At 40.9% G+C, this 21,862-nt stretch overlaps 1 protein-coding gene across 4 annotated transcripts in view; it reads right to left on the bottom strand.

Annotated features, from left to right (window-relative positions):
* The window catches only part of EML5 (EMAP like 5), a 162,643-nt gene extending 142,071 nt beyond the window's left edge, over nt 1-20,572 (bottom strand). For all 4 annotated transcript variants that reach the window (XM_019919245.3, XM_073800143.1, XM_019919251.3 and 1 more), the window contains exon 1: nt 20,317-20,572. In XM_019919245.3, coding sequence (XP_019774804.1) covers nt 20,317-20,513 — 197 coding nt within the window. In that variant the 5' untranslated portion in view covers nt 20,514-20,572. The remainder of the gene's footprint in view (nt 1-20,316) is intronic.
* Between the last annotated feature and the right edge of the window lie 1,290 nt (nt 20,573-21,862).

The raw sequence follows: 21,862 nt of genomic DNA, 5'->3' as shown, positions 1-21,862 counted from the left end.
TTGGTGGGATTTGATTGCAGGACTTCGACAGGACTTGGGGAAGCAGGGACTCCACTCTTGGAGGACACACACAAAGTAGTGTGTGCATCAGGACCCAGGGAAGGGAGTGGTGACCCCATGGGAGACTGAACCGTACCTACTTTCTAGTGTTGGAGGCTCTCCTGCAGAGGTGGGGGGAGGCTGTGGTACACTGCAGGGACAAGGACGCTGGCAGCGTAAGTTCTGGAAAGTACTCCTTGGCGTGAGCCCGCCCAGAGTCTGCCATTAGCCCCACCAAAGAGTGGGTAGGCTTCAGGGCTGGGTCACCTCAGGCCAAACCACCAACAGGGAGGGAACCCAGTCACACCCATCAGCAGAAAAGTGGATTAAAGTTTTACTGAGCTCTGCCCAACAGAGCAACACCCAGTTCTGCCCACCAACACTTCTCCAATCAGGAAGCTTGCACAAGCCTCTTAGAGAGCCTCATCTACCAGAAGGCAGACAGCAGAAGCAAGAACTACAATTCTTCAGCCTGTGGAACGAAAGCCACAATCACAGAAAGACAGACAAAATGAAAAGGTAGAGGACTATGTCCCAGATGAGGGAACAAGATAAAACCCCAGAAAAACAACGAAATGAAGTACAGATAGGCAACCTTCCAGAAAAAGAACTCAGAATAATGACAGTGAAGATGATCCAGGACCTCGGAAAAAGAATGGAGGAAAAGACCGAGAAGATGCAAGAAATGTTTAACAAAGACCTAGAAGAATTAAAGAACAAACACCTAGAAGAATTAAAGAACAAACAAACAGAGATGAACAGTAACTGAAATGAAAAATACACTAGAAGGAATCAATAGCAGAATAACTGAGGCAGAACGGATAAGTGACCTGGAAGACAGAATGGTGGAATTCACTGCCCTGGAAGAGGAGAAAGAAAAAAGAATGAAAAGAAATGAAGACAGCTTAAGAGATCTCTGGGACAACATTAAATGCACCAACATTCGCATTATAGGGGTCCCAGAAGGCGAAGAGAGAGAGAAAGGACCCGAGAAAATATGTGAAGAGATTACAGTCGAAAACTCCGCTAACATGGGAAAGGAAACAGCCACCCAAGTCCAGGAAGTGCAGAGTCCCAAGCAGGATAAACCCAAGGAGAAACATGCGGAGACACACAGTAATCAAACTGACAAAAATTAAAGACAAAGAAAAATTATTAAAAGCAACAAGGGAAAAATGACAAATAACATACAATTAACATACAACACATGACAAATAACATACAAACATACATTTGTCATATAAAAATGACAAATAACATACAACAGCTGATTTCTCAGCAGAAACTCTACAAGCCAGAAGGGAGTGGCATGATTTATCTAAAGTGATGAAAAGGAAGAACCTACAAGCAAGATTACTCTACCTGGCAAGGATCTCATTCAGAGTTGACGGAGAAATCAAAGGCTTTACAGACAAGCAAAAGCTAAGGGAATTCAGCACCACCAAACCAGCTCTACAAAAAATGCTAAAGGAACCTCTTCTCTAAAGGGGAAACACAAGAGAAGAAAAGGACCTATAAAAACAAACCTGAAACAATTAAGAAAATGGTAATAGGAACATACATATCAATATAATTACCTTAAACGTAAATGGATTAAATGCTCCAACCAAAAGACAGAGGCTTGCTGAATGGATACAAAAACAAGACCCATATATATGCTGTCTACAGGAGACCCACTTCAGACCTAGGGACATATACAGAATGAAAGTGAGGGGATGGAAAAAGATATTCCATGCAAATGGAAATCAAAAGAAAGCTGGAGTAGCAATACTCATATCAGATAAAATAGACTTATAAAGAATGTTACAAGAGACAAGGAAGGACACTACATAATGATCAAGGGATCAATCCAAGAAGAAGATATAACAATTATAAATATATATGCACCCAACATAGGAGCACCTCAATACATAAGGCAAATACTAACAGCTATAAAAGAGGAAATCAACAGTAAAACAATAATAGTAGGGGACTTTAACACCTCATTTACACCAATGGACAGAATCATCCAGACAGAAACTTAATAAGGAAACACAAGCTTTAAAGGACACAATGAACTAGATAGATTTAACTGATAATTATAGGACAGTCCATCCGAAAACAGATTACACTTTCCTCTCAAGTACACATGACACATTCCAGGATAGATCACATCTTGGGTCACAAATCAAGCCTCACTAAATTTAAGAAAACTGAAATCATATCAAGAATCTTTTTGACCACAGTGCTATGAGATTAGCAATTAATTACTCGGAATAAAACATAAAAACCACAAACACATGAAGGCTAAACAATACATTACTAAATAACCAAGAGATCACTGAAGAAATCAAAGAGGAAATAAAAAAATACCTAGAGACGAATGACAATGAAAACATGATGATCCAAAACCTATGGGATGCAGCAAAAGCAGTTCTAAGAGGGAAGTTTATAGCAATACAACCCTACCTCAAGAAACATCTCAAATAAACAATCTAACCTTACACCTAAAGGAACTAGAGAAAGAAGAACAAACAAAACCCAAAGTTAATAGAAGGAAAGAAATCATAAAGATCAGAGCAGAAATAAATGAAACAGAAACAAAGAAAACAACAGCAAAGATCAATAAAACTAAAAGGTGGTTCTTTGAGAACATAAAATTGATAAATCTTTAACCAGACTCTTCAAGAACAAGACGGAGAGAACTCAAATCAATAAAATTAGAAATGAAACAGGAGAAGTTACAACAGACACTGCAGAAATACAGAGCATCCAAAGAGACTCCTACAAGCAACTCTATGCCAATAAAATGGACAACCTGGAAGAAACGGACAAATTCTTAGGTAAAACCTACCAAGGCTGAACCAGGAAGAAACAGAAAATATGAAAAGACCAATCACAAGCACTGAAATTGAAACTGTGATTTAAAATCTTCCAACAAACAAAAGTCCAGGACCAGATAGCTTTACAGGTGAATTCTATGAAACATTTAGAGAAGAGCTAACACCCATCTTTCTCAAACTCTTCCAAAAAATTGCAGAGGCAGGAACACTCCCAAACTTATTCTACGAAGCCACCATCAGCCTGATACCAAAACCAGACAGAGATACTACAAAAAAAGAAAATTACAGATCAGTATCACTGATGAATATGGACGCAAACATCCTCAACAAAATACTAGCAAACAGAATCCAACAATACATTAAAAAGGATCATATACCATGATCAAGAGGGATTTATCCCAGGTATACAAGAATTCTTCAATATATGCAAATCAATCAATGTGATACACCATATTAACAAACTGAAGAATAAAAACCATATGATCGTCTCAATAGATGCAGAAAAAGCTTTTGACAAAATTCAACACCAATTTATGATAAAAACTCTCCAGAAAATGGGCACAGAGGGAACATACTTCAACATAATAAAGGCCATATACGACAAACTCACAGCAAACATCATCCTCAATGGTGAAAAACTGAAAGCATTTCCTCTAAGATCAGGAACAAGACAAGGATGTCCACTTCTGCCACTGTTATTCAACATAGTTTTGGAAGTCCTAGCCACGGCAATCAGAGAAGAAAAAGAAATAAAAGGAATCCAAATTGGAGAAGAAGTAAAACTGTCACTGTTTGCAGATGACATGATGCTGTACATAGAGAATCCTAAAGATGCCACCAGAAAACTACTAGAGAGCTAATTAATGAACCTGGTAAAGTTGCAGGATACAAAATTAATGCACAGAAATCTCTTGCATTCCTATACACTAACAATGTAAGATTAGAAAGAGAAATTAAGGAAACAATCCCATTCACCACTGTAACAAAAAGAATAAAATACCTAGGAATAAACCTATCTAAGGAGGTAAAAGGCCTGTACTAAGGAAACTATTAAGACACTGGTGAAAGAAATCAAAGATGACACAAACAGATGGAGAGATATACCATGTTCTTGGATTGGAAGAATCAATATTGTTAAAATGACTATACTACCCAAAGCAATCTACGGATTCAATGAAATCCCTATCAAATTACCAGTGGCATTTTTTACAGAAGTAGAACAAAAAAATCTTAAAATTTGTATGGAGAGACAAAAGACCCCGAATAGCAAAAGCAATCTTGAGGGAAAAAAACAGAGCTTGAGGAATCAGACTCCCTGATTTCAGGCTATACTACAAAGCTACAGGAATCAAGATAGTATGGTACTGGCACAAAAATAGAAACACAAATCAATGAAACAGGATAGAAAACCAGAGATAAATCCACGCACCTATGGTCAACTAATCTATGACAAAGGAGGCAAGGAGTTACAATGGAGAAAAGACAGTCTCTTCAATAAGTGGTGCTGGGAAAACTGGACAGCTACATGTAAAAGAATGAAATTAGAACACTCCCAAACACCATATACAAAAATAAATTCAAAATGGATTAAAAACCTAAATGTAAGACCAGACACTATAAAACTCTTCGAGGAAAACATAGGAAGAACACTCTTTGACATAAATCACAGCAAGATCTTTTATGACCCACCTCCTAGAGTAATGGAAATAAAAACAAACAAACAAATGGGACTTAATGAAACTTAAAAGCTTTTACACAGAAAAGGAAACCATAAACAAGACGAAAAGACAACCCTCAGAATGGGAGAAAATATCTGCAAACGAATCAACGGACAAAGGATTAATCTCCAAAATATAGCAACAGCTCATGCAGCTTAATCTTTTTTTTTTTTTTTTGCAGTACGCGGGTCTCTCACTGCCGTGTCCTCTCCCGTTGCGGAGCACAGGCTCCGGATGCGCAGGCTCAGCGGCCATGGCCCACTGGCCCAGCTGCTCCGTGGCATGTGGGATCCCCCGGACCGGGGCACGAACCCGCGTCCCCTGCATCAGCAGGCGGACTCTCAACCACCGCGCCACCAGGGAAGCCCATGCAGCTTAATCTTCAAAAAAAACAAACAACCCAATCAAAAAATGGGCCGAAGACCTAAATAGACATCTCTCCAAAGACGACATACAGATGGCCAAGAGGCACATGAAAAGCTGCTCAACATCACTAATTATTGGAGAAATGCAAATCAAAACTACAATGAGCTATCAACTCACACCAGTTAGAATGGGCATCATCAGAAAATCTACAAACAACAAATGCTGGAGAGGGTGTGGAGGAAAGGGAACCCACTTGCAGTGTTTGTGGGAATGTAAATTGACACAGCCGCTATGGAGAACAGTATGGAGGTTCCTTAAAAAACTAAAAATAGAATTACCATATGACCTAGCAATCCCACTACTGGGCATATACCCAGAGAAAACCATAATTCAAAAAGACACATGCACCCCAATGTTCACGGCAGCACTATTTACAATAGTCAGGTCATAGAAGCAACCTAAATGCCCATCAACAGATGAATGGATAAAGAAGATGTGGTACATATATACAATGGAGTATTACTCAGCCATAAAAAGGAACAAAATTGGGTCATTTGTAGATACGTGGATGGACCTAGAGACTTTCATACAGAGTGAAGTAAGTCAGAAAGAGAAAAACAAATATCGTATATTAATGCATGTGTGTAATCTAGAAAAATGGTACAGATGAACCAGTTTACAAGGCAGAAATAGAGACACAGATGTAGAGAACAAACGTATGGACACCAAGGGGGGGAAGTGGGGGTGGTGGTGGTCATGGTGGTGGGATGAATTGTGAGACTGGGATTGATATATATATACTAATATGTATAAAGTAGATAACTAATAAGATCCTAAGATAACTAATAATAAAAAATAAACAAATTTTAAAAAATGCAATACCATTACATTAGCACCAAAAATTGAAATACTTAGGTATAAATCTAACAAAATAGATACAAAACCTATATGAGGAAAACCACAAAACTCTGATGAATGAAGTCAAAGAAGAACCAAATAAATGAAGAGATATTCTATGTTCATGGATAGGAAGACTCAGTACCACCAAGATCTCAGTTCTTCCCAACTTATCTGCATGTTGGAGGAGGTCATTGAGAGGACATGACCACTGGTTGACCTGAGAAATGGACCCAGGCAATCAGAGGCTCCTTACCCTCTCCATGGGATGTCCATTCTGCCCACTGTTCTCATACAAGGAGCCACTTCAAGGACACAGCCTTGAGGCAGTAATGTGCTATGGAGACCATCTGGACTATATACATGACTGAACCCCCATTAAGGTCTCTAGAAAAATGCTTAAGATTCTGGCGGGTGGGTACGGAGATCTACTTGTCATGCAGCTGCCCAAGACATGCCTTGTATGTAAGTTCCCTTGTTTATTAAAACTGCCACCCTCCAAACTGGAGTGGTCTGCCTTTCTTCAGTCCCTCCTTGCCCTCTATGTATGGGGGCCAGTTCAGAATTTCACTCAGGGAACTCGTGAGGTTGTGAACCAACAATGCAATCTCAATCAAAATCCCAGCAAGTTATTTTATGGATATCAACAAACTGATTCTAAGGTTGACATGGAGAGGCAAAAGACCCAGAAAAGCCAACGAAATATTGAAGAGGAAAAACAAAGTTGGAAGACAGACACTACCCAACTTCAAGACTTACTATGAAGCTATAGTAATCAAGATAGTATGGTACTGGGGGAGTGGCCAAGATGGCAGAGTCAGAAGACCCTGAGCTCACCTCCTCCCATGGCACACCAAATTACAACTATTTACACAGAAACTATTGATGAGAAAGAAGGGAATACTAGCAGAAAAGATCTTCTACAACTAAATATACAATGAAGGAACCACAATGAGATGAGTAGGAAGGGTGGAGATGTGGCAGAGTCAAGATCCACACTCCCAGGTGGATGACCCACAAACAGGAGGATAATTACAACTGTAGAGGTTCAGCCCAAGGAGCCAGTGGTCTGAGCACCATATCAGGCTCCCCAGCCTAGGGGCTTCTGCACTGGGAAGATGAGCCCCCAGAACGTTGGCTTTGAAGGCTAGTGGGGCTTACTTTTGGGAGAGCCAGAGGATTGTGGGAAGAGACTCCACTCTTAAAGGGCACACACAAAATCGCACACACTTCAGGAGGACCCAGGGCACAAGCAATAATTTGAAAGAAGCCTGGGTCAGACTGACCTACTGATCTTGGAGAGCCTCCCAGAGAGGCAGAAGGCAACTGGAGCTTATCTTGGGGACAAGACAAAGGTAGCAGTCATCTGGGGGGAGGCTGTTCTACTACATGGACGCTGGTGCTGGCAAACACCACTTCTGAACCCTCCTTCTAGCTTATTAGTGTCAGGACCCAACCCTATCCACTAGCCTTTCAGCACCAATACTGGAATGCCTCAGGCCAAGTAACTAGCTGAGCAGAGACACAGCCCCATCCACCAGCAGGCTTGCTGCCTTAAGGTCCCCTGAGCCACAGTCACCCTGGGATCCAACACTGTTTGCCAGAGGGCCCGGGACCCAGCCATGCACACCAGTGGGCAGCACTAGCCCCAGAACCAGCCTCACCCACCGGAGGATAGGCAACAGTCCCAGGATACCTTGGGCTCTGGCCCCAGCCACGAGTGGGCAGAAACACAAACTCTGGGACCCCCAGCTCTGCCCACCCGTGAACAGGCACTAGCCTGGAATCCCCTGGGCCTCCCCAACCAGTAGCAGGCTGACACCAGCTCTGCAACACCTAGGCCTTGCAGCCAGAGACCCCAGGACCTAGCCCTGCCACCAGCTGACTGATACCAGCTCCAAGACACTCTGGACCCCTCAGCCAGCTGTCCCAGGATCTAGCTCCTCTCACCAGTGGGCCAACACAAGCTTTGGGACACCCCAGACCCTGCAGCCAGCTATGTCTGGAACTGGCCCCACCTACCTGCAGGCCGACACTATATCTGGAAGACCCCAGCACCATACCCACTCCAGAACCCAGCTCCAACCACCAGTGGGCTAGCACTAGCCCCAGGACCACTGGGCCACAGTCAGCAGCCTCATGACCCAGACCTGCCCACCAGTGGCCAGCATCCTCTACACAAGGCAGTGCCTGGCAACTAACTGGAGTGTGGGCCAGCCACACCTACCAGACTCCCATAGTAGTCAGTGTGCCACAAGACAAGGACCCACACAGCCCACGCAGCAGGCACCCCTAGAGCATACAGCTCTGGTGACCAGGGGGGATTGTGCTGTTGGGGTGCAGAAGAACTAAGTGACAGGAAGTAGGCAATTTACTTTATAGAGAGTTCAAAGTAGTGACGGGTGAACAGAGTGAGAAGTTAAAAGTTTCTAACAAAGAGTTTAAAAATATAAAGAAAAACCAAGCAGAGCTGAAGAATACAATAACTGAAATGGAAAAATACACTAGAAGGAATCAACAGATTAAATGATACAGTGGAATGGATCTGTGAGCTGGCAGACAAAGTAGTGGAAATCACTTAAGCTGAACAGAAGAAAGAATAAAAAGAAATGAGGACAGCTTAAGAGACCTCTGAGACATCAAGCATACTAACATTTGAATTACAGGGGTCCCAGAAGGAGAAGAAAGAGAGAAAGTGGCAGGGAACATATCTGAAGATATAATAGCTGAAAACTTCCCTAACCTGGAGAAGGAAACAGACATCCAGGTCCAGGAAGCACAGAGAGTCCCACAGAGAATCAATCCAAAGAGGACCACACCAAGACATAAAAATTAAAGATAGAGAATGTTAAAAGAAGCATGGGAAAAGTAGCAATTTATGTACAAGGGAACTCCCATAAGGCTATCAGCTGACCTTTCAGCAGAAACTCTGTAGGCCAGGAGGGAGTGGCATGATATATTTAAAGTGATGAAAGGGATAAGTCTACAACCAAGTATACTCGACCTGGTAAAGCTTGTGTTCAGATTTTATGGAGAGACCAAAAGTTTTATGGACAAGCAAAAGCTAAAAGAGTTCAGCACCACTAAACCAGCTTTACAAGAAATGTTAAAGGGACAACTCTAAGTGAAAAAGAAAAGGCTACAACTAGAAAGATGAAAATTGTGAAAGGAAAAAATCTCACTGGTAAAGACAAATATACAGTAAAGGTAGTAAATCAGCCATAGTAAGAAGATTAAAAGACAGAAGTCATAAAATCATCTATATCTGCAATAAGTAGTTAAGGGATACACAAAAGATATAAAACAAAAGATGTAAAATATGATGTCAAAAACAGTAAACATGCGGGGGGAGGGTAAAAATGCAGGGTTGTTAAAATGAGTTTGAACTTAAGAGATCAGTAACTTCAAGTAATCATACATACACATGCGTGCACACACACACATGCACAGAATGCTATGTACAGTGTGGGGAATATAGTCAATAACTATGTAGTATCTTTGTGTGGTGACACATATTAACTAGACTTATCATGGTGATCATTTTGAAATGTATAGAAATATCAAATCACTATGCTGTGTAATAGAAACTAACATAGTATTGCAGGTCAATTATACTTCAAAAACAAACAAACTCATAGAAAAAGAGACCAAATTTCTGGTTACCAGAGGCGGGGGGGAGTGGGGGGGAATTGGATGAAGGTGATCAAAAGACACAAACTTCCACTTATAAGATAAATAAAACTTAATAAAATTAGAAGGAAAAAAAGACAATATGGTATTTGCAAAAGAGTAGACAAAATATATCAATGGAACAGAATACAGAGCCCAGAAATAGACCCCTATAAATATAATCAGCTGATCTTTGACAAAGGAGCAAAGGCAATACAATGGAGCAAAGATAGTCTCCTTCAACAAACAGTGCTGGAACAACTGGACATCTACATGTAAAAAATGAATCTAGACAGAGACCTTATACCTTTCACAAAAATTAACTCAAAATGAATCAGAGACCTAAATGTTAAACTGTAAAATTCCTGGAAAACACAGGAGAAAACCTACATGACCTTGGTTTTGGTGATGCCTTTTTAGTTATAACATCAAACACAGGATCCATGAAGGAAATAACTGATAAGCTGGACTTCATTAAAATAAAAATCTTCTGCTCTGTGAAAGACAATGTCAAAGACAATTGTCAATCCAGACAATACAATATTATTCAGCACTAAAGAAATGAGCTATCAAGCCAAGAAAAGGCATGGAGGAACCATAAATACATATTACTAAGTGAGAGAAGGCCATCTGAAAAGGCTACATACTATATGACTCCAACCATATGACATTCTGGAAGAGGCAAAACTACAGAGTCAGTAATTACATACACTACCATGCATAAGATAGATAGCTAGTGGGAACCTGCTATAAAGCACAGGAAGCTCTGCTCGGTGCTCTGTGATGACCTAGATAGGTGGAATGCGGGGGTGGGAAGGAGGTCCAAGAGGCAGGGGATATATGTATACATATAGCTGCTTCACTTCACTGTAGAGCAGAAACTAATACAACATTGTAAAGCAATTAAACTCCAATTTAAAAAAAGGAAAAAAAAAATCATTTGTTGCAGGGAGGGGCAGTATGTGAACAGGCAGAGCAGAGGATTTTTAGGGCAGTGAAAATACTCTGTATGATATGATAATGATGGATATATGTCATTAAACATTTGTTCAATCCCATAGAATGTACAACACCAAGAGTGAACCCTAAGGTAAACTATAAACTTTGAGTGATTATGATGTGTCAATATAGGTTCATCTTTGGATAAAATGTACCATTCTGGTGAATGATGTTGATAATGGGGAGGCAATGCATGTGTGGGGGCAGCAGAATATAGGAAATCTGTACCTTCCTCTCACTTTTGCTGTAAACCTAAAACTGCTCTAAAAAAATAAAGTCTTAAAGTCTTATGATACATGTATCATAAAGACTTCAAAAAAAATAATCTAAAACACAATAGTAATATCTCTAGGTTACAAGACTGTGGGTAAATTTTTTCTCCTTTTTCTATATTTTTCTATTTTCTATTATAAATATGTATCAATAATTTTTAAAATATAATAACCACCCTCTAAGAGGGGACCTACCAAACCTCTCATATTCCCTATTATGTCAATTTCAGAATCCTACATGGTCTCTTTGTATGCTGCAAAAATTGTCTTTTGCAGGTGCATGTCAACTTGCAATCTAAATCTAACATCCAGACTCCGGTAAAACTTCTTACCATGTCAGTAGTGCCACCCTCTTTGGTGCTTTGTGTGTTATATACATTGTCCACGGGTTAACTAATAATTAGAAAAGTCACACTGCAACCAGGTAATGATGACCAGTCTGTGGACTCTGTAATTAGTTGTCAACTATGTTTTAAGACTTAAAATAGCCTTCCACTTTCCACTCCTAATTGGGAATTATACCCTGCTTCCTGATCAACCTTAATATCTGTAAAAATATGGACACTGAGGTGGTTAGACCTGGTTACACCATCATCTTGTGGCTAATTTAATATTATCACAAGCAACATCATACTGAGTAAAAATTGCAAAATTCTTAGGAGTAACTGCCTGTGGCAATTGTCATTACTCTCCATAGACTGAAATGAATATGTAATGTGAGCTTCCACACCAGAGGCAGTAGTGTCTAGTACTGTACTCCTGACCAGGAAAGAAAGTCCTCTCATAGTAATGAAAAAAAGATAAAGAATGAATGTCCTCTTTGGTTGGGAGGTGAGATAGGTACGTGATTCCCAGGAACAGAAAGAGCAGCAGGATTTCCTCAACAAAGAGACCTATGGCAACCGTGCATCTCAGTTCTTCTAACTGATTTGAGGAACAGGTTATATACATTTCTCTTAACAAAAATTTATTTCTGGGCCTTTAAGTTCAATTAGGTGCTCCTGTTCTGCCACACATTCCATGTTTCCAGCACCCATGACTATGACCTCTCCCTTTCTTGGGCTCCATTGAGAGGTTGAACACCCATCTATACCTTGGCAACGATACAATCCAGAATTCTGACCTCACATCCAACCTCTTTGCTTTGTTTCTATATCCCCAGCCCCTGTATTAAACTAAAATCAGGTATCTCTCCCTGATTGTTAAGAACAAGGTAACTTTTAGAGTGAAATGAGTTAACACCTCCTACAATCACAACCTCTTATTAGCCAATCCAGCATTATGAGCCACCCATCCCAAAACAAAATTTTTTTTAGAATTTAGTGGTGTTATGATGAATTGAGCCTGCCTGTGGCCTCAAAAACCGCTAGATCCAGGGTCCAATGTCCATCTTCAGTCCCATTGCCTATCCCCTCATTCCAAGAATTTTTTAGTATTTTTCTGCCATGCTTACTAATACAGATGGATATGCACGCCAGTGTTGTAAGGTGGGCACTATATTTCCCTTGATCTTTTAATAATCCAATACACAGAGGGTGATATTGTAGACAGGAAATCCAGGATCTATTAAGCCTTTCATACAAGTTCTTGCTGTCTTTGGCCAATATGGTGATACCATGTGCCACCTTATAATTAGAATAGATACCACTGCAGCCAAGGCAGCTTGTTTACACTGGCTAGGTGTAACCCCTTGCCAGTTCTTATACTGTTTCAGAATATTGATTCATACTGAAGACACTTGGAGGACACTTGCTGGCCTAAAGAGAAGCCAGTCAGCTGTCAGTGGCAACATGCAGTCTCAGCTACCTTGCCCTCATTGGACATGAATCTAGGGTGCTATTTCAACTGTCCTTGTGAATATGTCCACTTTAGAATTTCATAGAGGGGGGATGATCTGTCCTTCTGAGGGGCATTTAGATGCTTCTTCAAATATTAACATATTGGATATTTGGTCTATTTCTGACTGCAGATCCTGGCTCCAAAATGGAAATTTATTAATGGACAATCTTGGGCTTTCCATGGTCCAAATCATGGGCCCAAACCCACTACTACTGATCTAGGAGTCTGCTGAAATCAACACCTGGGGCATGGAGTTACACCTCAGTTGGTACCATCCAGGATGCACATAATTTTGCTCATTAAGTGAACCTTCCAGGTCCCCAGTGAGTAAGCATTTTTCCGGACTGATGATGCAAAGTATCTGTCTTTTCATGTTCTCAGCCACTGATGACACGGCAGATCCATTAATGGAAAACAATACAAAGGGTTGCTTTTTTTGATAAAAAATCTCCAAATGGACCTTAGGTAATAGGCCCAAATTTTTAAAGGGGTCTCAATACTTGGTAAATGATCAATATTGTGATATAATGCATAATAGTAAATGAATAAATTTGGGTAGGCCCTGAGTTTTTTGAGTTTGACTTCCCAGCCCACTACCATGGATTACTTCTATATCTAGAGCAGTGGTTTTCCACCCTGGCTGCTTATTGGAATCATCTAGGAAGCTTAAAAACAGAAGCAAACAGCAACAAAGAAACTATACCTGAGACCCACCCTAAATAAATTAAATTGAAGTTTCTAGGGATGAGACTCAGCCGTTGGTGGTTTTATTATGTTTGCTTTAACTCTCCAAGTGATTCTAATATGCAGCCAGGTTTGAAAATCAAGAATCTAGAGCAATGGTTCTCAAACTTTAGAATACATCAATATCACATGTAGGTGATTAAAGCAGATTGCTGGGCCCCCATCTAGATTTTCTGATTTGGTCTGGGGTGAAGCTCAAGAATCTGCATTTCTAACACCTAGTTAAGTGCTAATGCACTGGTTAAATGCACTGGCTAATGCTGCTGGTTAAAGGACCACACTGAAAACCACTGATCGAGAGTGTGCTTTTCAAACTTTGATATTAAACCCCACAACTTTAATATTTTAAACCCAAAACATTACCTGAGAACGTTGTTAAAATTCAGAGTCTAATCCAGTAGGCCTGGGGTAGGGTCTGAGACCTGCATTTCTTGCTGGTCTAAGGACCACATCTTTGAACAGCAGGGATCTAGAGCTGCCATTTTTTAAATAACCAAGCAAACTAGAAGCTGCTGGAGCAAATCTTCAAGGAGGCCAGTTTTGCATACTAATAATGACATGACTCATTTTGATGACTTCTTTCTTTGTTCCCTGATCACCTGAACATACACAGTCTCCTGGACAGCCTCGTGATTACAATGTAATTATTGCAAAACAGCCAACATCTCCACTAATGTGAAGCTCTACTCACCTTACTTGATACAGCTGATCACTTCCTTCTCCCTGAAAAACTCTTTTTACTTGACTTCCATGACCCCACACTCTCTTGGTCTTCCTCCTGCCTCTCTAGCCACTTTTTTGTCAGTTCTTTTTCACCTCCCCTATATTTAAATGTTGGAGGGCTGCCGTAATCCATTTTTCAGATTCTTTATCCATACTCACTCCTTCAGTAGTCTCATCCAGGCTCATGGCTTTAAATACTATCTAGATGCTAATAACACTCAAAGCCCAGAATGCTTCCCTGGATTATAGACATGCATGTTCAACTGCCTAATGTACCACCCCACTTGGTTGTCTATTAGCATCTAAAACAGAACACTTCTAAAAGAGCTCATGATCTTCCCTTTCTCCCAAAACAGAAAATTTGCTCCTGCCAGTCTTTGCTAATTCAGTAATTGGCAACTCTATTCTTTCAGGTGTTCTGGTCAAAAACTGCAATCACCATTGATCTTTCTTTTCTGTCACAATTTATACCTGGTCCATCAGTAAATCATGTTGCCTCTATCTTCAAAATATATCTAATCCTTTCTCACTGCTTCCACTGTAACCACTCTGGTCCAAGCCACCAATATGTCTTAGAACAGTCCCCTAAGTGGTCTCTCTGCTTCCATCCTGTCCCTCTCCCTCAGTCTGTCATCAAAATAGGAGCCAGAGTGACCTTGTTAAACCATTAACTCAAATTATGTCACTAATTTGATTAAATTGCTCCAATGGCTTCTAATCTCCCTCAGATGGGAAAGCTAAAATCCTCTCAAAAGCCTGTAAGGTCGTACACAATCTGTTCCCACCACCATTACTTCATCAGACCTCATTTCTTTACTACTTTCACGTGAATTCACTGCACTCCAGCCATGCTTTCACATTGTTCCTCAAGCACATGAGGCATTCCATTTCAGGGCTTTTGAACTTGATAGTCCCTTTGACTGAAATGTCCTTCCCTCATAGCCACACAGCACATTCCCTCACCTCCAAGTCTCTACTCAAGTGTTAAATGTATACTTTACAGTGAGGCGTTCCTGGCTACCCTATCCAAACACCTATCTAAACTCTTCCCAGTAGTCTCTATCTCACTTTCCTGTTTTTTTCTTAGCCCTTACATACTATATAGATATAGATAGATATACACACTATATATACAAAAATAATAGATAATATGTACACACTATATACATATTTATTATGTATATAAATATGAAATTTACCTTGTTTATTATCTCCCCCCCAGTAGATACAGGTTCCATGAGGGCTGGGAATTTCACCTGCTTGGTTCACCACTATAACTCTAGTGCTAAAAATAGTCCCTGGTAAATACTAATGGGTGCTCAATAAATATTTGCTGAAAGAATAAGTAAAGCAAGAAATACCTATTTTTACACTAAGATGTGTCCCAGACACCAATTAAGAAAGTGTCTTAAGGGACTTCCCTGGCAGTTCAGTGGTTAAGTTTTCGCTTTCCAATGCAGGGGGTGCAGGTTCGATGCCTGGTCAGGGAGCTAAGATCCCACATGCCTCGGGGCCAAAAAACCAGAACATAAAACAGAAGCGATATTGTAACAAATTCAATATAGATTTTTTAAATGGTCCACATTAAAAAAAATCTTTAAAAAAAAAGAAAGTGTCTTAAGAAGGTGGGTATAACCAATTGTGGCAAATGATGATAAATCAAATAAAATTAGAACAGAGAATTGACCACTGGATATAGCACTGTGGAGGTCACTGGTGACCTTGACAAGAGTTGCTAGGGTGAAATAGAACAGAGCTAAGACTGAATGGGAGAAAAAGAACTGAAGATAGTGAGTACAAACAACTTTTTCAGATATTTTCTCTTCACATAAGACGATTGCATATGATGTTACCTCATCTCAAAATGCTATGCCTTCACTCATTTCTTCTGATGACGACTTCTCTGTTTTCCTTAAAGATCCAGACAGCTTACGTATTCTATTCACTAGGTAACATCACTGTAACTGTTATGCGCCCATGTACATACCACTATCCACAGTACACATAGTATTCTAAGTGATTCTTTACTTGACTGATAGTGTCTTAAACTCCTAATACGTTAAAGCTGGGATCCTTCCACAAAGATGTTCAATAAATATTTCTTTGATGAGTGAAAAGACCTTGAAAGAACAGTAAGTTAATAGTTTCTAAGAAACTATTCTTATTTCTTAATAGTTTCTAAGAAACTATTACTTCTTAATAGCTTCAAAGAATTTATTTACCATGTTTTCCTTAATTTATATCCAAATATATTTTACTAGTTATCTATATATTAGACACTATAAAATAATAAAGGAAAAGTTATTATAACACAAATGTAAAATTTGTCTTTTCCCCAAGTAAATAATAAAGATACATTTAATGTACATTTATGACAATTTGAACTATTATTCTGGATAATTCAAACCTTTGACTGAAAACATCTTAATTTTATCTCTTAAACTGTGCAGTATTTGAAAAACAACCATAAATATTTTGATATCCAAGTACATAAAGTGAAATCTTACAGAACAGAATTATTAAATAGTCTGTGAAAGTTCAGGTCACCAATTCTAGTTACTTAAACACAGGGACATTTTACTAAATCTGTATGTAATCTAATACTTTCTGAAGTATTGCTTCTAGATATTACACAATGCTTAAGAAAATTCTGGTATCAGGTTTGAGGGCAGGGTTTCTACCCATTTCTCAAACTGCTTATTTAAGAATTCTATGCGTACATGTTTTGCGATACAGATTGGCAACATGTTTCCTAAACAGAATCATCTGGGGCACTGTTTGAAAAACAAATTTCTGGGATCCAGCTCTAGAGGATTCTAGCTTAGCACATTTGATGAAAAGGCTAGAAACTGGCAAAAAGCTCCTTAAACTGGCAAAAAGCTCCTGATTCTGTTGATCAGTCAAGTTTGGGAAATATTGACCATATATCTGGAAACATTAAGTAGACAACAAGTAGGTTTGCAGCAATTCCTGCCAGACCTTAAAAAGTTGCTACCCTCAACCCATAAACACAAAAAGTACTGATCCACCATGGAGACATCATACATTCTGAAACGCTTTTTCAAGACAATTTTGATTTGTGTTGAATAAATGAAATTTCCATACTATAAATACAGAGCTGTTAAAAACCACTTTTACTAGATCATGATGAAGCTTGATCAGTTTTCTTTCTTCAAAACACCACCTACCACAATTGAAGAGCTACTACACCTTTCATTTTGTCTAAAGGAAAAAAAAGTAGTAACAAAATGCACCAAGCTAACTACATTCCATCAATGGTCTTCACTGGTGATATATGACTTGAAAACTATCAATAACATTCACTACTTCAAGCACAAACTTGTCAAAAATGTGTTGATGGGTAGTATCTAGAAAAATTAATTTTAAAAGCTATTGTATCCTTTGGGAAGACAGCTGGCAAAAGTTTCAAAATATAGACCAAGCTACAGATGTTCATCGTATATTAAAACTACTAGTAGTCTATTTTATAACTTAGTCTTAAGCCTGTAATAAACACTTAATAACTAGAGAATTTTATCAATATAACTTGGGACACAGGAAAAAAAAACCATTAAGAAAGAAAAAGTGACTCTAAAATTCCTGTGTTATTTCTGACAGTGAAACTAATTTCTACATAAGTCAGTAATACTGAAATAAATATAACTAAAGGACAAATTACTATATATATACATACCTAATAAAAAGAAGTAAGACAACTACATGCAACACAGACAAAATGATAAAGTCATGTGGCACCACCATTGGCAATGCCAGATGTAGTAAGATGATAGAACTGGTAAGCAACTGATCATTATTTAGTCTACAACCAATATGGCACCTACACTTTCAAAACCTAAAGACAACGACTTGCTCATTCTGGTATAGTCAGCTGCAGACTAAGTTATATTCAATTAATATGTTTTACCTAAGTTTCAAGCAAGTATGAAAACAAAACAGATGATAAAAACTATACTTTTTACTAATAAGGCTAACGTTACAGCAACAGTTTTCCACCATGCCATCACATTTATGAATATTACATTTTCTGCTGTGACAGAATTGAAAAATTACTGGAGTAGTAACTATATTTGTATTTCAAACACTGAATTGAAACAAATTTGAAAGCTTTGAACATTTTCCTGATCTATTTCATAAACAAGAATGATCTCTACCATTATTGTATGAAACAAAATTTCCAAAACAGTTTGAGTGATTTCTAAGTTATAGTCTTAGTACTGTACTAAATTTGTGCCACAATTTCAGGATGCCATATATTCAGATTTTACTACCCCATTGAAATTTTCAAGAAAACTTTTTATTGTTATAAATTATTTTAAGGGTGAATCCTTTGCATAAAATCATAAGCAAGTATCCAATTATGACAAAAATTAGAGTAATCTCACTTTTGAAACACGTTGAGATACTACATATATGGTTGTGCAACTAGGTATATATTATATACCAAAGGAAGGCAAAGCATCACCTCCTTACAATTTACTGAAACACAATTATAAAAATTCAAGCGGTGTGACATAATATAGCTTCAAATTACTGCTGGAAGAATAAACAAAACATCATTTACCCCATCAAATAAATCATATCTAGTTTCAGAAGATCTTCATACCATATTGCTCTCAACTACCAAGTAGTAAAAACAACAGAAGTGCACCTCAAAATCCTTCACACCTACCTACCCCACCTACTGAATCGAACCTAAGAGACTGACTATCTGGAGGAGGGCTTCTTCAGTCAAGGCTTCTTCAACTATATAAGGCTACTATCCCCTGAACTGTCAGAGAACTAACACATGGAAAAGAAGAGGGAAACGGGAAAGGATCAGGGAAAAAGACAAAGAACTGGGGTAAATTCTACTCTTGGGGTGAATAACAACAAACCGAACACAAAACACTATCTCATTTCCTACTCCACAATCTCAGCTTCTGGTCTCCTTATCTTTACTCCATCTTGCCCTACCTATTGTTTGTCCTAGGCCTCCTTTTCCCTCTTACAGAGCATAAAGGTACAGACTTGCAAAATAGAAGATCTTCTTTATTTACAGAATTTAAGTGCCAGAGTTTTTTGCCTACAAGACATCAAACCATGATACTGGATTTGAAATGCACAATTTAAATCCTGTGGAAAACAGACATGGGGATAAAACTGAGTAACCAAATCCAATCATAGAATCTCTTTTAAAAAACCCAGAAGAAGCAAGCGCAAGTGCGCGCCCACACACACACAAACACACACATAGTCTCAAAATGTTTTAAAACACATTCTCCATCATCAACGACAAATATACTGTGCTTGAGACAATAATCAATGGACAAGAATAATTTCTGCAGCTTTTAACTTTATTTGCCACAAAAGTTCTGCTGAGACACTGATTGAAAATTACATTTCAAATACACCGCTCACTAAAGAAATGTAAACAAGCACTGGGACCAACTTTAAGATGCCGCCCACAAAAGAATTAAAATGAAGACAAAACTGTGATTTAAGTTAAAAATACAAAAGTATATTTATTTAGCATTGCTTTATTGAAAAGGAAACAGAATTGGAAATCAGAATTATTTTTAGCACCTTCCTCGGATCAAACCTATCCCCAAACTGCCTATAGGTGTGCACATTTTAAAGTCCAATGAATTGTCTGAAGGTTGCCAGGGTTTCTTTTCTATCTGCTGATAACAGCAGGGAGTGAAACCTCAACTAATCATTATGGCCAAGAGATGAGAGCCCTCCAGGATGCCATCCTGGGCGCGCTCCCCAGGACCAGCCTAGAGCTTAGGGTACTTTTATCAGTCCTCTACTAGGTAAAGGACTTCCCTCGGGCGCTTTAAGAATTCGTTGAATAAGAAATCAACGAAGGGATTTAAAGGAGTAAAATGCTACCAAAATAACCTTTCGTACATTTCACAAATTTGATGGAAGAAGAAGGGTACACAGCCAGAAAACCGAGCGCCCAGTGGATAAGCGGAGTTGGTGTCACCGCACCGACCGAGGGGGAGAGACTCTAGAACGCGAAGATGGGGAAAGGCATCTAGAACGCGAAGATGGGGAAAGGCATTTCTCCGGTGTTAACAGTGGATTCGGGACCAGATGGCTGTGGATTTCTCTCCCGGGCGATACGCCCTGAAGGAGCGGGTCACGGGCACCCAGAAGGACCGGCAAGTGCAAACTCGGCGCGCGGATCTCAAGGGGACGGCGGCCGCCCCCGCCCCTCCGTACCTGATGATGTCGTCGCTGTGGCCCCGGTAGAACTTCTGCCGGTGCTCCCGCGGGCTGTACACCACGCCGACGCCCGCCACGAAGTACACGATCTCCTTGGCCGCCGTGTAGTAGAGGTTGTTGCGGCACTGGTGGCCCCGGTAGCCGTACACCCACTCGAGCCGCAGGTGGCAGCTCGGGGCGCTCCGGGCCGCCATGTCGGGGCGCCCACCCCGCCGTTCCGCTCGGGCCCGCGGCGGCGGCGGCGGCGGCGGGAGACAGGAGGCGGCGGCGTCCGGGCGAAACAAGCCCTCCCGCGGGCGGCCGGGACTCGCCGCCTGCCGTGTCCTCTAAGCCGCGCCTGGCAGGTGCATGTCGCTTCTCCTGCCGCCGCCGGCGCCGCCTCAGCCCACGGGCGGGAGGAAAACCCTAGCCTCGCGGAACATGCTGAGGGCCGCGGGCGCCGCCGGCCGTCAAGAGGGTGCCGCGCGCCCTCTCTTCGCCCACCTCGGTCGCCTTGTCTCCTCAGGCCGCAGCGCCCAAGCCTTGAGCCGAGCCGAGCGAGGGCCCGCCTCCCGCCTCCACGCCTCCGCCGCCGCCCTGGAACCCAGCTCCTCGCCCGGGTCACCTGCGGCGTTCACGTCCCGCCGCGGCCTCGTCCCACAGCCCGGCGGACCCGCGCCGCGCGCCCCCCAGCGCAGGAAAACGGCGAGCGCGCAGCCTCGCGCGGCTCCGCCCCCTCGCCGCCGTCGCAGCCAACGCCCGCGCTCGCCCTGCCCAACCCTGCCCCGCCCCTCCCAGCGGGGGAGCGCGAAGGCGCTGGGTGCTCCTTGGGTACCGTTGCCGAGTCGCGGTTCCCGTCCTCTTGCTCTCACCTAACGTCTAGTCCCTCTATCCTCGGCCAGGACCAGCGACCCCAGCCGCCCTGACCGCGTCCCGCTTAGGCCCCGGCGGGACTCTGGGCCACCCTCGTTCCCTGCTTCTGGGAGGTCTCGCCCGGGAAGCGCCTGTCTCACAAGGCCCCTGAACCCGGCCAGGGCTACGTTTATGCGTGGAAGAATCAACACTAGGATGTTAACCTCATTTTTTTTTTTTTTTCCTGATACCTTGTGTGCGTGTGTTTTCTAGCTGCTTCGTAGTGCTCACTCTACCAAACACTGAGTGGGAAGAAAACCTGACTTCCTAAGCGCACATTTTCTTATTTGTATACGTGACCTCAAAGCTTAAAGTAGAATTTAAATCGTAAAATGACACACCAGATCCAATTTCTTAAGAAATAGCAGTGGTACCTGAATTTTTTAAATTACTGTTTTGAACACCAATGAACTCGATACTTTTTGCATTGCAGTGATGTTGAAAATGTCTTGAGTCATAATTCTGGAGAATGAGCCTGTAAACACAAGTACTGGGAGCGATGACTTCCTCTGTCAGTTCCCCTCCTCCTCAGTTTTCTAAGTGCCCCCTCTCTCACAGGATTTACCAATACCTGTAAAATAATTTGAAATCCATATTTTAAAAGGTTTTAAATGCAGAATGATAACCATAAGGTTTACAACGAGAAATAATA

This window comes from Tursiops truncatus, chromosome 2 (genome assembly GCF_011762595.2).
Source record: "Tursiops truncatus isolate mTurTru1 chromosome 2, mTurTru1.mat.Y, whole genome shotgun sequence".
Taxonomy (NCBI): Eukaryota; Metazoa; Chordata; class Mammalia; order Artiodactyla; family Delphinidae; genus Tursiops; species Tursiops truncatus.
Note: the sequence above shows the minus strand (reverse complement) of the source record. Positions and strands in the feature narration are given on the sequence as shown.